Source organism: Ctenocephalides felis, unplaced genomic scaffold, assembly GCF_003426905.1.
Source record: "Ctenocephalides felis isolate EL2017-DRISC unplaced genomic scaffold, ASM342690v1 CF-g0.4_SCAFFOLD_03572, whole genome shotgun sequence".
Taxonomy (NCBI): domain Eukaryota; kingdom Metazoa; phylum Arthropoda; class Insecta; order Siphonaptera; family Pulicidae; genus Ctenocephalides; species Ctenocephalides felis.
In genome coordinates, this window is record NW_020539726.1 from 16,191,641 (window position 1) to 16,211,875 (window position 20,235).

At 29.8% G+C, this 20,235-nt stretch overlaps 1 protein-coding gene across 1 annotated transcript; it reads right to left on the reverse strand.

Annotated features, from left to right (window-relative positions):
• Window positions 1-2,050: 2,050 nt before the first annotated feature.
• On the reverse strand, window positions 2,051-19,762 carry LOC113388616 (glutamate receptor ionotropic, kainate 2-like). Its single transcript, XM_026625978.1, has 8 exons — window positions 19,562-19,762; window positions 19,405-19,489; window positions 16,707-16,983; window positions 14,651-14,849; window positions 13,968-14,190; window positions 11,550-11,665; window positions 11,098-11,250; window positions 2,051-2,278 (listed from the first exon to the last, which is right to left on the reverse strand). Exons 1-8 carry the CDS (start codon window positions 19,751-19,753, stop codon window positions 2,162-2,164), a joined length of 1,362 nt encoding a protein of 453 aa, XP_026481763.1. The 5' UTR covers window positions 19,754-19,762; the 3' UTR covers window positions 2,051-2,161.
• Window positions 19,763-20,235: the final 473 nt, after the last annotated feature.

A 20,235-nucleotide genomic window follows, 5' to 3' on the forward strand; every position in this document is an offset into this window, starting at 1 on the left:
ACATATAAACATACATGCATACATACACACATTCATACGTCATTTTTTTCTAATGTATGCCACAATATTCAGATGGTTTAGAATCGTAAAGATGTTTTTTTGCAATAATTATAATTTATCCTGCGGAAACTTAATTTAATATGAACTATATAGAATTTTAATTAGAGTTATATAATATAAATTTGCTTTGTTATTAAAAATGCATTATTACTTTTCAACAGTTATAGTTAAGATTAAAACTACTGGGGCGCATAGCATCGTGCCTTAAGGCAAATTGCTGGCACTTGCCGTACCAAAAATTATTTTTTTTAAAAAAATTAACATGTTTGAAAAAAAATTACTTTGAAAAAATTAGATTTTTGAGAAACTATAAATTTGACAAAAAATTACTTTTTTTGAAAAAAAAACTATTTTGACCGTATTACGAAATTCTGACTTTTTTTTCAAAGCAAACGTTTTTTCAAAGCAAACAGCATAGAGACAAAATGTCAAAGCGCGTAAGCGCCGCGTCGCCGTCTAACGGATAAACATTGGTACGGAACCAATAGGACTGCAAACAAAATTTATACTTATCTCTACAAAGTATCTGGTAATTCGATGTGCATATGCCTAATGATCATTTTTGACCGACAAATGGCATTTTTTTACATTTTTTACTAAATTTCCGAAACCGCTAGACCTCTCTTCATGAAAATTTGATAAGTTCTTCATCTTATCAATACAAGTAAAATGTTTTTTGAATTACTAAAATCGGGCGCCCCGTTTTCTTAAAAACTGAGTTACCGTTTTTGGCACTTTTTGCCCCGTGTCTTCGGAACGGCTAGACCTACTTATGCCAAAAACTAATCATCACGTCTCCTTATCAACAGCAATCGACTATTTTTTGAATAATTGGAATCAGTTGAACCGTGTTTCGAAATTGAACACATACGCACACATACACACATACCTACATACACACATATACACACACACATGTATCCATTTTTTCTAAGGTATGCCAAAATGTTAAGAAAGCTCTGTAAAGTAAAGATATAAAAAAAAAATTCCTTTTCGATTTTTTTGCAATTGCTATAACTTACCCTACGGGAAGTTAAAAATATTAGAAAACCAGCAAATCGTTCAAATTGGTTAGGTGAGACGTTTTTAAATTGTCCTTAATTTGTTATTTAAATTTAACTTTTAATTGTATTAAATAAAATAGCTCGGTAAAATATAGATATTGTATTTACACATCTTATCCTCAACAATATTTATTTACAACAGAGTTATTTACACATTTGAATGATATTGAGTAGCATATTGGGTATAATTATACAATGTATAATTCATGAAATTGTAATAAATTAACTTAATTTAGTTTTTTTTATTTAAATTAAATGGCATTATATTTTTAATTATTGAATGTATTTAAAACAATAAACAAATCAAATTTTTATAAGTAATATCTATTATTCATTATTAATATTCAAAGTATTGACAAAACACTCTACCGATAGTGAGAAAGATTGACTAGTTTGGCTTGAGAAATGAAAGAGAGAGATTATAAGATTAATAGAACTATTTAGGTTGATCTTTTATTTTTCATTTTTTAAAGTATGGCAAAATATGATTTAACAATGCTCCACAAGTACGAGAGAATTATTGACATAAAGATATTCAAAAACTATTCAGATAATCAAACTTTTTATGTTAATCTTTCACTTCTAAGATATCTTGTCTGAAAACATTAGGAAAAAAACAGTCAATCCGATTGATGAAATACACCGCCACTTATTGTTAGAGATCTTGTTTGTTACTACAAATGGATACCGCCTACATATTGACTTAAAAGCATGCCAATATACTAAAATAACATGATTTTTAAAAAATGAATGACTGAATTAAAAATTATTTTTTGCAAATATCACCCACTACTGTACTATCACCATCACCCAAAAGTAATTATTTTAAAAAACTTACATATTCTCACAGCGTTAATGGTTCGTTTTTGAGCTTTTATCGTTACCATTCGGCTGGCTTCTATTTGATGGTGTATGATCTTCCGTCGGTCTGAACACATCAAGTTGACTCTTTTTACTTCCCAAAAGAACAGAAAAACCATAAGGTAAGGGTTCATCGCGGTCTTGGCCAGATCCATCACTACCATCAGAGATTCCAGTTAAATCTTGCGTTCAGCCGAACTTTTCCTGCTCTGACTTCTGTACCGCATCGGCTTAGTGTCTGCTCCACTGAATACGAACTTGAATTCTTCAATCATTTCAGTCATTATTGGGGTCTGAAAAACAAAAATCATTTTTTATACATAATTCAAACATTTTAAAATCCTTAATGTCTTGCAATATTTAGCTTCCTGTAGGGTAAGTAAATAGTAATCGCAAAAATTCGAAAATGAAAATTTTTATTAACTTCCCGAAGGAGAAGTTTATGTTTTATCAAAATCGATTCGCTAATTTTATGTTTTCTCGACGTTTCAAAGCCATTCTGAATCGAATGAGACCAATTTGGAAAAAAGTATGTGTGTGTGTGTTGTTGTGTATGTGAACAGATTTCTTGCCGTAAATCGACGTTTTTTCGAAAACGGCTGGGTCGATTTCAAAAATTTAAAAGCCATTCGATGTATCTCGACGAGAACTATTGTTTGTCAGTTTTGTGCGACGATCGGCCAAGCCGTTTCTTTATAAATGGCAGAAAGTGAAAAAATTTTCGTCTACGTTTTAGCCCGCAATTCTGAATCGATTTTGAAAATTCAAAAACTGTAAGCGCCCGGCGCAATGTTTATTAAAAAAGTCAATTAAAAAATCACTACACACGGACACTTAATTACCTCGAAGGACCAGATATAATTTATCATTAGAATGGCTATATCAGACCTTTAAAAATATGTAAGTTAAATAAGTTAGTTAGTTATTAATAGTATTTATTTGTTTGATGTTCACGGTTCAAGTTATGCGTACAGAATGGATAATTTCTTATAACTATCTTAGTACCTAGAGTAGGGTAGGAAATTATTTTATTACAGATTAGAGGGAGTTCAGTATATAGGTAGAGGGAGATGGATAAATAAAATTTGTGAGGCTCGAACATGCCGGCCCGATTTGAAAAAACAATGGGAAATTAATTTACATGATTTTTCAACATTGCTTCGTATAGTTATGGTGTTATAGTAAAGTTACAATATAAATGTATAAAGATTAATTAGTTATAATAATATGTAAAAATGATTGATTTTATTATCAATTAAATTCTAGTAATGATTAAAGTCTTGTGATAGCACAGTTTATGAATTCACGATTGATTATAATGTCTATTGGTAACACTCACAGGTTTGGTGTTTAAAGTCTCAAGATAAAATAGTTTATGCATTGATTTGTATGATATGGTATATATCCCTGTTAGTTATTAGTACACAAAGTTTTGTTGTTGCACAATTCACCACACTATTGTTTGTTTTATTGGTCACAACACACACAGTACCTTCCTTCCCCTGGATAGTTTGCTGGAACGCGTCTCAAGTGCCAGTTCAAGGGTTGAAAGATTCTAATTAGATATAATAATTGCATATGCAATCATGATCTCGTTGCATGTTTCCAAAAGGTTGATTCCTGCAGTTGTGGATCCGGAGGTGTCTCTTGACAGGTATTTTAAGCAATAGCGGGTTAGGTATAAAGGTTAAAGAATTTCCAATTGGAAAGTGAATTGTTAAGGATTAGTAATTAGGATTGGAATCAAAGGAGATTCAGGTTTAGAATTTTGTCAATCTGCGTTAAAATGTGTTTAAGTAAAATTGTTCATAAGAATTTTTGTAAGTTAAATAAATGTTCCCAATATCTCATTTTAACGCGCTTTATAAGATTTAACAGATGAATAGATAGTGAATCGATAGTTTCAAAATAAAGGGTCTTTGATATGATATAATTTATTAAAAGTTTAATTGCTAAATTATTTGTTGCCCTTGTGTTAATTGATTTATATTGTAGTATCATATGAAATCGTTTTAAGTTTGGTGCTGCGTTAACAAAATTTGAACTGTCTTCTGAAATCATTTTGTAAATTTTGCAACTTTGCGCAATGAACCATTTCCGCGTGACCACCAAGTATTTCGCAGTCAAATTAAAAGTTTGTTCAATATGAAGAGCTTTAGTGATACAACAATCAATCAAGATAGTAAAAGTATTGTTTGAAGCAAGTTTAATAGGTTCACAATCCATTTTTGTTATTGGAATTTTAAAATTTAAACAGTCGTTTGTATCGAAAGATTTTCGTAACCGCAACTGTAGTATTAGAAGCCAAAATGTTTATATCACAATTTGTTTCTATTTTGTCTACTCTATCAGTTACCAAGGCTTTCCGCTTGATTGATAGAGGTTTTATAAGAAATAAAGTAACCGTATAGTTATTCAAATAAAATTTCTTATCAAATGTAAAGTTTAATGCGCGTTTTTCTTTCTGTATAAGAATTGGTAAAAGCTCAAGTCGTTGAAGTGGTATATTTTTTAAAGCCATTGCTTTAGGTTTCGATGTAGTTAAATATATTTTAGTATTAGAATTTTTCACGGTAGAGCATAAATAGGTAAAAGTTCTGTATACCCATTCTATCGTGTTGCAAAATCCGTCTAGTAATTGTTGAGTTAATAATAATTTATAACGGAATGGAGCTGTAGCTTCCGAAATAAGTATTTTAGTAATTGTTTTATTTATAGCTTTATTAGCTAAAACTATATTATTGAATCTAAAACTATCTAGTATGTTACAAACTATATCTAGAGTTTTAGCAGTTTGTTTGTTAAAATAAAAATAGGGTTTATCTAAAAGTTTAAAATGATTAGTTTTGAAATCATATAGATTTAATTTGTCATTCGTTAAAAGTTTTGTTAAATTTTGTTTGGTTGTTAGTAGTGAAAGTATTTTATTTGCATCGGTAATGAGATAATATTCTTTAGATAATTTGTCGTTTGATCGTATGTAGTATTCAATATGTTTATTACGTGTCAGATTTTTATTGTTGGCAAAAGGAATTTTTATACCGAATCGCCAGGTAATTCTCGTAGTATTCGGTGTGAGATTTCGTTTTCCGGTTAGTACCTGGTTTTCCAGGTTTGAGGTAGAATTATAAAGTGTAAAAGGCTCGGGATGCGTGTTCCCATTTAAGCCGAATAGAGTAATATGCGAATCAGGTTTATTGTTACCTAATTTTATGTTTTTATTGTAAAAGGTTTCGTTGTCGATTACAAAATTTGCTTTATTACATGTTGAGTCTGGTAATTTTTCAAATTTTGGAATGTTTAAAATGTTTGCGTTAAAAGAATTTGTCGGAATGTTATACGTAGTTTTATTATTTTCGTTTCGTGTTTCTGATAATTCCGTCGCGAAGGAATAGTTTTTGTCGAGAACAGGTAAAGATTTAGTTATGCTCCCTGCCTCGAGTTTAGGGTAATTCAAATTTTGGAAATGATTGATATTTTGATCAAACTCAGGTAATTTGATCGAAATTAGAGGTTGTTTTATATTGTTTGATGATTTGATTGTTTGATCACTAAAGCTGTTAGTAGAACCAGATTTAGTGGATGCTTTATTAAGTAGTTTACGTAATTTTGATAGACATCTAGTATGATCGTCATCGAAATCAAGCAGTTCTGTTTCTAATAATTGATCAATTTCTTCTTCGTCGTCTAAAAAAGTAGTTATTTCGACAAGTGTATTTTGGAACGTGTCTATCATAGGTTTCACTTTTTCCAAAATACCGTTTATCTGTAATACATTTAGTTTGCTACACGGAATTTTTGACATTTCGTTACAAGTTTGTTCAAATTCTGCTAGACGAGCTTTTATTAATGTTAGTTCGTTTTGTAAAGATTGTAATGATTTTAATAAATCCATTTTAATGTAGATTCACACAAAATTCTAGAGATGGTTAAGTATGGAGTTAGGTAAAAGATTAGGATAAGTTTAGGATAAGTTAGAAAGGATTGCTTTGACTAACCTTGTTTGATGTGATTCTGTAGCTTCTTGACCGCTTCGTAGATTTTCTTGATAATGCAGTTATTACGCTGTTGATAATAACGTACACTGATGAGTAGTTTTTGTGGCTCCAGTAGATTACACTGTCAATAATTACTGCGCACTTTGTAAGTTAGATTAAGTGGCTCCAGGGGATTACGCTGTTAATAATCACTGTGCACTTTGTAGGTTAGATTAGTGGCTCCAGTGGATTACGCTGTTAATAATCACTGTGCACTTTGTAGGTTAGATTAGTGGCTCCAGTGGATTACGCTGTTAATAATCACTGTGCACTTTGTAGGTTAGATTTGTGGCTCCAGTGGATTACGCTGTTAATAATCACTGTGCACTTTGTAGGTTAGATTTGTGGCTCCAGTGGATTACGCTGTTAATAATCACTGTGCACTTTGTATGTTAGATTTGTGGCTCCAGTGGATTACGCTGTTAATAATCACTGTGCACTTTGTAGGTTAGATTTGTGGCTCCAGTGGATTACGCTGTGTTGGAAATCACTGTGCACTTTTTAGTTTATATTAGTTAATATAGGTTTAAGTTTAACACTGGAGGTCGAATCCGGCTCGAATTGGACCAAAAAATGTAAGCGCCCGGCGCAATGTTTATTAAAAAAGTCAATTAAAAAATCACTACACACGGACACTTAATTACCTCGAAGGACCAGATATAATTTATCATTAGAATGGCTATATCAGACCTTTAAAAATATGTAAGTTAAATAAGTTAGTTAGTTATTAATAGTATTTATTTGTTTGATGTTCACGGTTCAAGTTATGCGTACAGAATGGATAATTTCTTATAACTATCTTAGTACCTAGAGTAGGGTAGGAAATTATTTTATTACAGATTAGAGGGAGTTCAGTATATAGGTAGAGGGAGATGGATAAATAAAATTTGTGAGGCTCGAACAAAAACCGTTCAATAGATATTGGTTGGGAATCGTGCTGATTAGTTTTTGGTAGAGATCGGCCGGGCCGTTTTCTTGTAATAAAGTTTAAAAAAAAAAAAATTCGACGATTTTTATGATTATTTTTTTGACGATAGATACCATAGTCTTCTAGATCATACTAAAATATTACGGCCCTACAACAACTGGTTCAGCTTTAAAAATTCGTCAAAGTTTGCAAAAATCAGTATGGTCTTTTTGGCATTTGTCAAAATTAGACTTTTGATCGACGTTTTCTCAAAAACGCCTGAACCGATTTTAGAAATTTAAAAGCCATTTGATGTATTTCGCTGAGGACTATCGTTTGTCAGTTTTGTGCAACGATCTGCCAAGCCGTTTCTTTGTAATTTGAAAAAAAACGTGTTAAACTTTTCGTCGACATTTAAGCTCATCCTACCGAACTGATTTTAAAAACTAGCTGTAAGTGGAATTCTGTCTTAAGGCAATTAAGGCATCGTGCCTCAAGGCAAATTGCTGGAACTTCCCGTACCAAAAATTATTATTTTTTTAAAAACGATTAACATTTTTGAAAAAAAAAAATACTTTGAAAAAATAAGATTTTTGAGAAACTATAAATTGGACAAAAAATTACTTTTTTTTGAAAAAAAATTTTTAAAAAAAAATATTTTTTTTTTAATTTTTTTTTTTTTGAAAAAAAAATTTTTCTTCATTTTGACATATTGTGGAAGATCTGAACTTTTTTTCAAAGCAATCGTACTGCTTTAACAGCATAGGGACAAAATATAAAGCGCGTAAGCGCCGCGTAGCTGTCTAACGCACAAGCATTGGTACGGAACCCATAGGAATGTTAACAAAATGTATACTTATTGTTAAAATCTCTATAAAATATCTGATAATTTGATGTGCATATGTCTAATCATCATTTTTGACCGCCAAATGACTCATTTTTTTACTTTTTCCTCCATATCTCCGAAACCGCTAGACCTACCTTCATGAAAATTTTATCGATTTTTCATCTTGTCAATACAAGTGAAATGTTTTTTGAATTATTAAAATCGGACGCTCCGTTCTCTTAAAAACTGAGTTACCGTTTTCGGCACTTTTTGCCCCGTATCTTCGGAACGGCTAGACCTGCCTTCGCCAAAAACTAATCAGCACGTCTCCTTATCAATACGAATGGAATGTTTTTTGAATTATTCAAATCGGTTGACCCGTGTTCCCGAAATCGTCGACGAAAATTTGTATCCGCACATACATACACACACGTACATACATACACACACACATACACACACACACACACATACATCTATTTTTTCTAAGGTATGCCAAAATGTTCAGAAACCTTTGAAACGTAAAGATATATAAAAATTTTCATTTTCGATTTTTTTGCGATTACTATAACTTGCCCTACGGGAAGTTAAAAAAAACTGTTCGAAAGATATTAGTTGGGAATGATACTGATTAATTTTAGGTGAAAATCTACCGACCCGTTTTCTTGTAATTAACTGTTGAAAAAAAGTGTTAAATTTTCGTTGACATTTAAGCTCATCCTACCGAACCGATTTTAAAAAATTAAAAACTGTTCGAAAGATATTAGTTGGGAATGATACTGATTAATTTTAGGTAAAAATCTACCGAGCCGTTTTCTTGTAATTAACTGTTGAAAAAAAGTGTTAAATTTTCGTCGACATTTAAGCTCATCCTACCGAACCAATTTTAAAATATCAAAAACTGTTCGAAAGATATTAGTTGGGAATGGTACTGATTAATTTTAGGTGAAAATCTACCGAGCCGTTTTCTTGTAATTAACTGTTGAAAAAAGTGTTAAATTTTCGTCGACATTTAAGCTCATCCTACCGAACCGATTTTAAAATATCAAAAACTGTTCGAAAGATATTAGTTGGTAATGGTACTGATTAATTTTAGGTGAAAATCTACCGAGCCGTTTTCTTGTAATTAACTGTTGAAAAAAAGTGTTAAATTTTCGTCGACATTTAAGCTCATCCTACCGAACCGATTTTAAAATATCAAAACTGTTCGAAAGATATTAGTTGGGAATGGTACTGATTAATTTTAGGTGAAAATCTACCGAGCCGTTTTCTTGTAATTAACTGTTGAAAAAAGTGTTAAATTTTCGTCGACATTTAAGCTCATCCTACCGAACCGATTTTAAAATATCAAAAACTGTTCGAAAGATATTAGTTGGTAATGGTACTGATTAATTTTAGGTGAAAATCTACCGAGCCGTTTTCTTGTAATTAACTGTTGAAAAAAAGTGTTAAATTTTCGTCGACATTTAAGCTCATCCTACCGAACCGATTTTAAAATATCAAAAACTGTTCGAAAGATATTGGTTGGGAACGGTACTGATTAATTTTAGGTGAAAATCTACCGAGCCGTTTTCTTGTAATTAACTGTTGAAAAAAAGTGTTAAATTTTTGTCGACATTTAAGCTCATCCTACCGAACCGATTTTAAAATATCAAAAACTGTTCGAAAGATATTAGTTGGGAATGGTACTGATTAATTTTAGGTGAAAATCTACCGAGCCGTTTTCTTGTAATTAACTGTTGAAAAAAAAAAATTAAGCCGATTTTCATGGAAATTTTTTTCGCGATATACATCATGGTCTTATAGAACTTACTGTAATATTACGGCCTTACGACAAGTAGTTTAATTTTAAAAATTGGTCAAAGTTTGCTAAAATTATTATCGTTTTTTTTAAAGTAGGATTGATAAAGTATATTATTTACACATTTTTTTTGATTAAGTCGATTATTTACACATATCGGGAAGTTCATGTAACTAGCCTCAAGGCTAAATACCAAACCAACTAGTTTATCTTTACATTTCAAAGATTTCTGAACATTCTGGCATACATTTGAAAAAATGGTTATATGCATGTATGTGTGTGTGTATGTGTATGTGTATGTATGTATGTATGTGCTTATGTACGTGTATGTATGTGTGTGTGTGTACGTGTGTGTGCGGATACAAATTTTCATCGACGACTTCGTGAACACCAATCAACCGATTTGAATGATTCAAAAAACATTCAATTTGTATTGATAAGGAGACGTGCTGATTAGTTGTTGGTCTACCCGGGGCGAAAAGTGCCAAAAACGGTAACACAGTTTTTGAGAGAAAGGAGCGCCTGATTTTAATAATTCAAAAAAACATTTTACTTGTGTTGACAAGATGAACAACTGATTAAATTTTTAAGAAGCCAGGTCTAGCGGTTTCGGAGATATAGTAAAAAAGTAAAAAAAATGCCATTTGGCGGTTAAAAATGATCATTAGATAAATGCACATCAAATTATCAGATATTTTATGGAGATCTTAATAATATGTATCAATTTTGTTTACATTTCTATGGGTTTTGTAACATCGTTTGTCCATTAGACGGCAAAGCGGCGCTGACGCGCTTCGTCTCTATACAACTGAAGCAGTGTGCTGCTTTGAAAAAACGTCAAAAATTTCCAAAATATTTAAAAATAAAAATAAAACATTTTTTTAAAAAGTTTTTTTTTCCGAAAAGTCAATTCTTTCTAAAAATTAAAAATTTTCCAAAAATCTAATTTTTACAAAATTTAAAAAAATTTAATCATTTTTTTTAAAAAAAAATTTGGTACGGAAAGTTCCAGCAATTTGACTTAAAGCACGATACCATAAACCACTAGTAAAACTGTCAATATGTAAGATGTACATAAAAGTTATATGCATGATAACGAATACTAGCAAACGATCACAATTATTTTAAATGTCGCGTTTTTAATATACGTATAAAACTTCTATAAAATATATAAAAGTCTCGAATAAATATCATAAAACGCGTATACCTAAAAACTTGTTTGGTAATATTTTATTACCTATAATTTAGCATATACTAATGTACGAAAATAGCAGAATCTGGCATGAATTTTGCGTTTGTTTTTCTATGCATTGCTATTTATCGACTCTTACTATGTAAAGGCCAAACAATGAACATAATAACAGAATATAAAATATTGCGATTTATGTATATATTATATGTGGAGGACCTGGTCGAAATGACAAAGTTACTCGGATTAAGACCAGATACAGTCCAAATAGTGAAAATTACTATTAGAAGAATGGAGTTGTGTGAATTACTCTAAAAATAGTCTGATGTAATTAATATGTATAATATCATACCTTGAGTCTTCTTGCTTTCATTATCACATTGAAAATTAATTCTCCAAGCACTATGAAAATTGCCATCGCAGATCCGACTACGAGTACCACAAACACGCCGCCCACATTTGGTATACCTAAACGATCAGCACCACCTGATGCTACTGCGTCAGGCTAAAAAAATATTATCTAGATTAATATTTAGATAATAAAAACAGAATTGTATTAGGAAAATGTATTATTTCAAATATAGTATGACCCATTATATAATTCATTCAGAATTTATGAAATTATGAATGAGCAATGTATAAAAAGTCAAGTCACCAAAATCTAAGTCATAATTACCTATTCTAAACCAATCATTTTTTTAAATAATATTTAATAAATTATTATTTGTGAGTATGAACATGAATTCAACATAAATTAATAAAAATGCAAAGATATTTTTTAAATTAATATTTTATTAATCTTACCGTACAAGCACCTCCACCGTCCTTTTCTTTCCACCACCTCCTCTTCATTTGTGCTAATGTACCTTGTTCTTGAAGTTTTAGTACTGCAGCACTCAATGTATGTCTATATGGAGATTCTGAAATCAAATAAGATTAATTATTCATAAATTGAATTCATATATTTAAAAATCATCATTTTAATGACCACGTCCGCCAGTTAAGACACGTTATGTGTTATGTGTTTATATTTATTACCATATAAATAACAATCTGTATAAAGGTAATGAAAATTTAGATGATTATGAAAAATTTACAAGATTACCTACTATTAACCCTTTTAATTATGAACTGTAGCTAATTATAATTTAGGACAAAATGTTATCTGTAATTGACACTTTTTTATTCTCCACGAGTATATGACGATTTCTGATGCGGTCTTCAAGGTGTTCTGATGCGGTGTTCAAGGGTCAATAAAAATTGTAAGTAAAATAATAATAAGTAAAATTTATATTTCATATCACGCAACAATTGAATTGGTACATTAATTAGTAAATTTTCCTAGTTATATAAAATTTGGTAGAAGAAATATGAGTCCCTTTGTTCATAAGCATGCAATATATGTCCATATACATATAACATTTAATATACTGTAATTAATTAATATATGTTAAAAATTATACATATAAATTAGAATATATGGACAATTTTGTGTATGCATATTTATATATACATTGTGTCTCAGAACTCAACATCAAGCCGAAACGGGACACCAGGATTGACGTTACACTAATAAAAAGAATTATAGAACAATTATAATAAAAAAGCGTGAACTAATAAATTTAACCTAGAACTTCTCTCAACTTGCTACAATTTTTCGACTGTTGTTCATTTTAACTTTCAAACCATAAATAACATTTCTAGAACCACAATCAAAAATAATGACAAAACTGCCCGTACCGGCAAATTGCTGAAACTTCCCGTACCAAAAATGTTTTTTTTAAAAAAGATTAACATTTATGAAAAAAATTACTTTGAAAAAAATTGGATTTTTGAGAAACTTATAATTAAAGAAAAAAAAATTGAAAAAAGACTTTTTGAAAAAAGTGTTTGCTTTATTTTGAAATATTTTGCATGTTCTGAACTTTTTTAAAGCAATCGTACTGCTTTAACTGCATAGAGACGAAATATAGAAGCGCAAAAGCGCCGCGTCGCCGTCTAACGAATAAACATCGGTATGGAACCGATAGGAATGTAAACAAAATTTATACTTATTGTTAAAATCTCTATAAAATATCTGATAATTTTATGTGCATATGTCTAATGATCATTTTTGACCGCCAAATGGCATTTTTTTTACTTTTTTCACTAGATCTCCGAAACCGCTAGACCTGCCTTCATGAAAATTTAATCAGTTGTTTACCTTGTCAATACAAGTAAAATATTTTTTAGGTTATTAAAATCGGAGACTTCGTTCTCTTAAAAACTGAGTTGCCGTTTGTGGCACTTTTTGCCTCGTATCTTTGAAACGGTCTACCGCCTATGTCAGAAACTAATCAGCACGTCTCCTTATCAACAGCTATCGAATGTTTTTTTGAATAATTGAAATCGGTTGAGACGTGTTCCCAAAATCGTCGACAAAAATTTGTATCCGTACACACATACGCACACATAGACGCACACACATACACACATACATTCATTTTTTCTAAGGTATGCTAAAATGTTCAGACACCTCTGAAACTTAAAGATATACACAAAATTTAATTTTCGATTTTTTTGCGATTACTATAACTTACCCAATTATGGGAAGTTAAAAACTTGAATACATTTTTTGTTATCAATTTTTTTCTATATTTAAAAATAATTAATTTCATAAAATGAATAAATTAAGAAAAATCTATTCAAAAGAAATGATTTAGAAAAATAACATTCCAGTAACATTATAGACATGGGGGGTAAGCTTAGAACAAATGCGCTTTACTCTGTTTATAACCAGGTTTATCATTTATATAATCAGGTTTATATTTTTTTATATTATATATTTATATAAATCTTATCTAAAATTAAACATAAGAGTAAATTTACATTTAAAATAAGAAGCAATTAAGATTGAGGTAATATCAGAACGGCAGTGTTTGCGTCATATTTAATTAATTATACTTTTTTATATGATATAATTATAGATATTTATACCGCGCTCGATTGTGACTCAAACACATCTGTAGATATGTTTGATGTAACATATTACATATTGTCACTCATCAATAGATGTATTAGATGTAATATATTACATATTGTCACTCATCTATACATGTGTTTGATATATTATATTACATATTGTCACACATATATGATGAGTGTAATATATTACATATAGTCATGAATTAATTAACTTTTGAGGAATTTCCAAGAAATTTTTTATTATTCCGAATGCCTTACTTTTCCTCATAGCAATTCCGTATCCTTTGTCATCTAATAACCCTCCAACTTGCGTTAAATCACACTGACGCTCAGTTATGTATTCGATGGACGTCGACTCCATGAGAAATGCATAACCTCCTTCTTTGACACGGGCTTGCCCTTCAGGGTTACTCGATGTCATCTGATCTGGGTTATCCATCATCACCCGGTACATTTTTTGGTAGGGCTCGTAGACGGCATCCTGAAATGATTAATAATTTTATTAGATTTGATTACGTAATAATAAATTATATTTCGTTATATTGGCATTCTAATTTTTTAGTTGCTTTGTTTTGGGGAGGCCATGCTATAATGCAGTTGTCAAGAAACCGTAATAATTACCATAAATGGGGTAAAAATAGAACTATTGTGTGTTAAAAGTATGTATTTTTAAATTGACATTTACTGTATGGGGTTAATCTCTCTTGGCCATGGTGGTAATATCAACTTAGACAAAAATATTTTCAGGTGATAAATAAAAAAAAGTTTCCCGACTGCAATAGCATAATGTATACAAACCACCAACCACTATATAGCATCATTGCCCCAAAGAAGGGCATCTCAAAGTTCTTATTAGTCACAATGTATGAACAATTTATATAAAAATACGTTAGGTATAAGATTAGATAGAATGTTAATATATTTAAATAAAACTACTTAACCCTGAAAAAATTGACGGTAGATCCATCCCTCTTGGCACCATATTTGATAGTTTTGTGTTCGGCTAATTCTTCGGCATTACTGAAGGCGACTGATGTTGGTTCTATAGTAAGAAAAGCAGCCAAATTCGCAGTATAGGACGAAACCATAATCAGTGTAAAAAACCACCAAATACTAGCAACCATTCTCGTTGAAGCAGCACTTTAACAGAAAAATAAATCAAAATTATATTAAATACTCAAATTTCATGGCAATAATTATTTTAATATAGGAAAATAATTATTTGATCGGTAAAATATACAAACAGCAAATTTTAAAAACATACTGATTAGCTAGCCTTGTTTTTTCATTCTAATATTATCAACTAAAATGCTCATTTTTTTTAAAAAAAACATTATTTAATTTTAAAAAGAAAGACTGCTTGCAAAATTAAATTCATAAGTAATTATAGTTAAACAAATAACTTAAGCACTTGATTTAGATACCGCGATTATAAAATTAAAGCTTCGTGACAGATCTATATCTTGATTCTATGATACATGGATGTAATTGTATGAAACATAGATTAGAAATTTATACTATTTAACCACTATACTATAATCTAAAGAATCTACACTATGATTTAATCCTATGGATATACAATAAAATTTAATAATTATTTTGATAGTATGAAAGAAGAGAGAATGAAACTATATTTCGAACATTTTTTATATGTTTTGAATAAATATTTAATTTTTTTTAGTGGATAAAACATGAGTATTATTTTACTAAACCCACAATAACTAAATAAAATACTTCAAAGACGATCACGTTAGTATTAAATATTTAATTTGAAAAAAAAATCTTTATATAAATGAATAAAAACTAAATCATAATTGAAAATATATGAAAACAAAATCTGAATATATGAATTATATTATTCGGGGAATAATATTCCGCAAGTATAATTATTACGCTAGAGCTATAGTAAAAGTTAGTTTTATGTGAAATCTGTATAAAAATGTCTGTAAAACATATAAACAATTATTTTTAAAATAGTACATATGTTAGGACAAATAAAAAATATCTGTAGGGAAGAATTCTATACGAAACTCAGAACAGATAAAAATAAATATCTATATCTATTTGGCTAATTTGGTTATACATGAAATCTGTACAAAAATTCATGATATATAGCGAAAAATTTAATATAAAACTTAGAACAGATTAAAATAAATATCCATATCTAACTGGCCAATTTAGTTACATATAAAATCTGAATAAAAATTGGTCATATAAGGAACAATTTAATTTAAAACTTAAACAGATAAAACTGAACAGATAAAAATGAATATCGACTATATCTATCTGACCAACTTTTGGTTATATTAGGTTGTCAAATATCTCCCTTCCGCTTTTTTGCTCTTGGTTTATAATACAAAAAGGCGGAAGGGAGATATTTGACAACCTTATATATGAAATCTGTATAAAAATCTATGTTATATAGGAAAAAATTTAATATGAAACTTATAACAGATAAAAATAAATATCTATATCTATCTGTTCAACTTGGTTATATAAAACTTCATGTAATATAAAAATAAATATCTTTATAAATTTGTTTAACAAACGCATTCAATGAATTATATTTGATAATATCTAGTATTTATAATATTTCATTCAGTATATACTATATAAAAATTAAAATAATATATTTAACAAAATCTTGGACGTCGATGCTATAGCATTCGTTTTCATTGTGATCCAGAATAACATGAATGCAATAGCATCCAAATTACATTCGGCAAGCACATTGCGTTAAATAGAAGCGCAATACTTGAGGCGGATACTATAGCATTCATTGTTTATAACAATTAAAATATGATAATATGACTGCCCTGGTGTTCAATCAAATTTATATATAACAACAAATTTAAAAACAAAAGAACTTTATCAGTTTTTGTACCTAGCTGAAACTTTTAAAGTCCGCGAACGTTTTAAAATCTGAAGGTGTTAAAGCTTGAGCCGTATTTCAATATTTCTCAACATGCATTCGGGCGAGAAGATATGCTCACTTACATCGGTGCAATTTCAGTTCCTTGCTGCATGAGCGATCCTATAGTGAACCAGAAAGAATTCTTGATACTGAATTGATTGTACAATAACTCTGGCTCTTCGATACAAGGAAACGGGTTTTGCCATTCGGCCGGTGATATACGGCCGAGGATAAACAACAGTATCGAGACCCCCACGTATGATCCACCAAGATAATACCAGACCTCGGTCGAGAAGGGCGAGGCGAACGAAAACAACGAAGGTGGCTGCTTCGTCGAACTCTGGTACAGGATGGTGATGCCTGGAATGGAGTAAGTGCATTATACAATTCATCGTGGGATTATTTTCAAAATGGAATAACATCTTGGTAGATAATGGTACAAGACTTATTAAAAAAGTAAAGAGATTTTTGTGCATTTTTATAAAATATCCAATAAAATGCATAAACTTTAAAAATAACTAGTAGTGCATTGCAACCGTATCAAAAATCAAAATTAAACTAGTGGTATATGGCATCGTTCCTCAAGGCAAATTGCTGGAACTTCCTGTACTAACATTTTTTTTAAAGATTTTATTTAAACTTCGAGAATTTTGAAATCAAAAAAAAAATTATATATTTTGAAATATTCTGGAAATTTTGAACTTGTTTTTCAAAGCAATCGCGTTGCTTTAACGTAGAGATAAAATATCAAAAATTTAATCAGTTCTTCATTTTGTGAATACAAAAAAATGTTTATCGAATTTTTGCAATCGGACGCTTCGTTCTCTCAAAAACAGAATTACAATTTTCGGCACTATTTGCCTCATATCTTCAAAAAGGCTGGATCTGCCTTGTCCAAAATCTGCCACTTCTCCTTATCAATATAAATACAATATTTTTTGGAATCATTCAAATCGGTTGAACTGTGTTCCCGAAATCGTCGACAAAAATTTGTATCCAAACACACACACACATCCATTTTTTCCAAGATATGCCAAAATGCTCCGACACCTTTGAAACATAAACATATATATATATATATATATATATATATATATATATATATAAATTTTCATGTTTGTTTTTTTGCGATTACTATAATTTACCGTTAAATTAGATTTTTGAGAATTCTAAAATTTTTTGAAATGTTATTTCTTACCGCCAAATGATATTTTTTTTAAATATTCTGTTAGATCTCAAATATTAAATAAGTTCTTCATTTCGTCAATGCAAATAAAATGTTTTTTGAATCATTCAAATTGATAGCTCCGTTATCTCAAAAATTGAATTTATATTTTTGAGATATTTTTGCCCCGTATTTTCGAAACGGCTGAACCTGCCTTTGCCATAAATTAATCAACACGTATGTCTATTAATAGGAATCGAATTATGTGTAAATAATTCAAATAAGTTGAGCCATGCTCTTAAAATCGTGGACAAAAATTTGTATCGGAACATACAACATACATACATATTATATACATCCAAACAAATACACACATGCATTTTGTCTGATGTCTGCCAAAATGTTCAAAAATCTTTGAGAAATAAAGACATACAAAAATTTTCGATTTTTGATTATTTTTTAAATTATACTATAACCTATCCTACGAGGATTTGAATATTACTAAACTTATTCTCATTTGTTGTATTGAATATATTGATTATTTGAGTTTGTTATTAGGTTTTGCTAATTACCGTTTCTATGTTTATAAATTACTATAAGTAAAAAATATTTTCGAAAGAAATTCCGATTTGCTAATTTGATCTTATTTTAAAGGTTTAAGTCGTTCTGAATCATTTGACACCTATCATTAGAAAAACGTATGGGTGTGTGTTAAAATTTGAATAGTTTGTCTTGCTAGTTGCTCAAGAACAACTTCAAAAATTTAATAGACATTCGATGAAACTTGTTTCTTTATACTTATCAAAAACGTGCAATTTTTAGTAATTTCTTGTTTTTTTTCATGACTTGGTGATTGCTGACATTTCATGATAATATATTTCATGGTCTAAACAAATATTATAAAATATTATAGGCCTACAAGAAATGGTGCAACACGTTAATTGTCACGATAATATCATAAAAATCACATGGGCCATGGTAACTTTATTTGAAATTTAGTTAAACATGTATCAAAAAAAAAAAAAATGTTTTGCCAAAATTACTAAAAATTTTCCTGTAAAAAACAATATTTTCATGTCACACATATATGACTGACATGACTTGCGTATATTAATACATTTTTAATGTAAAACGTGGTTTTTTACCAAATTTCGTATTTCAGACATATATGTCTGACATGGCTCATGCAAAACCTCTTAGCCTCAGACACATATGAATGACATGGCAATTAGCGAGTTAGATAGAAAAGTTCATCACAGTTTGAAAAAATAGACGAAGTAAAAATTCAAAAAAAATCTAAACTATAGTCATTTTCAATATTTTTTAAACAGTACTAAAAATAAATCAATTAGATTCATCAGTTCAAAAATCTTTCCTATTAAAAATAGATTAGAAAGTTAGTTCTACTAGTGAATATATTTGCTCATATATACTGACAATGAGTTTATTTCTAGTAACAAAGTCCTTTAATAATAAATCTATCTATTACTTTAATTTTTATAAGTTCGTGTTCTTTTTCACAAATCCATTAAATAAAAAAATACCGTAAGGAATTTTGCGTATCATGTCTTTAATTCATTAATGTTCATATTGATTTCAAATAATAAATGTTTTACCTAAATTCATAAATGGCATTGTAAAGTCAACTGCGCTTTCTCTGTCCGAAGTAATCGTTAGATCAGTTATAGCCAAGTCTGCCCTCTGTAAATATGGAAAAATCATTATATCATCAAATTCAAAATACATGTGTGTATGATATTGAAATTAATTTACATATTCTAATAGCTCTTTAATCATTCCATTCCATTGTCCGGTTTCCCTGTTGAGCGACCCATATACTCCGTCTTCCTGGATTAGGAATGTATACGTGAATCCCAACATTTTTGACAGGACGTCGATTAATTCTATCCCGAAACCTTCATATCTGTCATTTCCATATAGTTGTACGCTGGACTTTTTCAACATGCCATATGGAGGACTCTGGAAAATAACAAAAGTATAATATGTCAGTTAATTCGAAGAAAATTAATATTGCAATATTAACCCTTTCGCTACGACGATGTTTCCGCTGAAGTGGCACTGCTGTATGAATCAGAAAGCCGCCCAAGTATTTGTCATACAAAATATTTTAAGATTTTCTAGTCATTAGCAATAAGAAAGTATTCAAAAATTGAAAATTACACTTCTAAAAAAACTAACAACTACAATAACAAATTGGAATACTCAAGGTGATATATCTTGAAGCAAAGGTTATACCACTGGATGGTCTATAGGAATTCGTACACACAGGTCGTCAAGCGGATGTTGCCTAAAAGCGATGCTCCTAGCGAAAGGGTTAAATAAATCTTAAATCACCATTTAATGTATATACTTAATAGATAAGAATTTCAGCAATTTAACAAAACCTTAAATACAGGATCACAATAGTCCAATGTTATGGCAAGGCC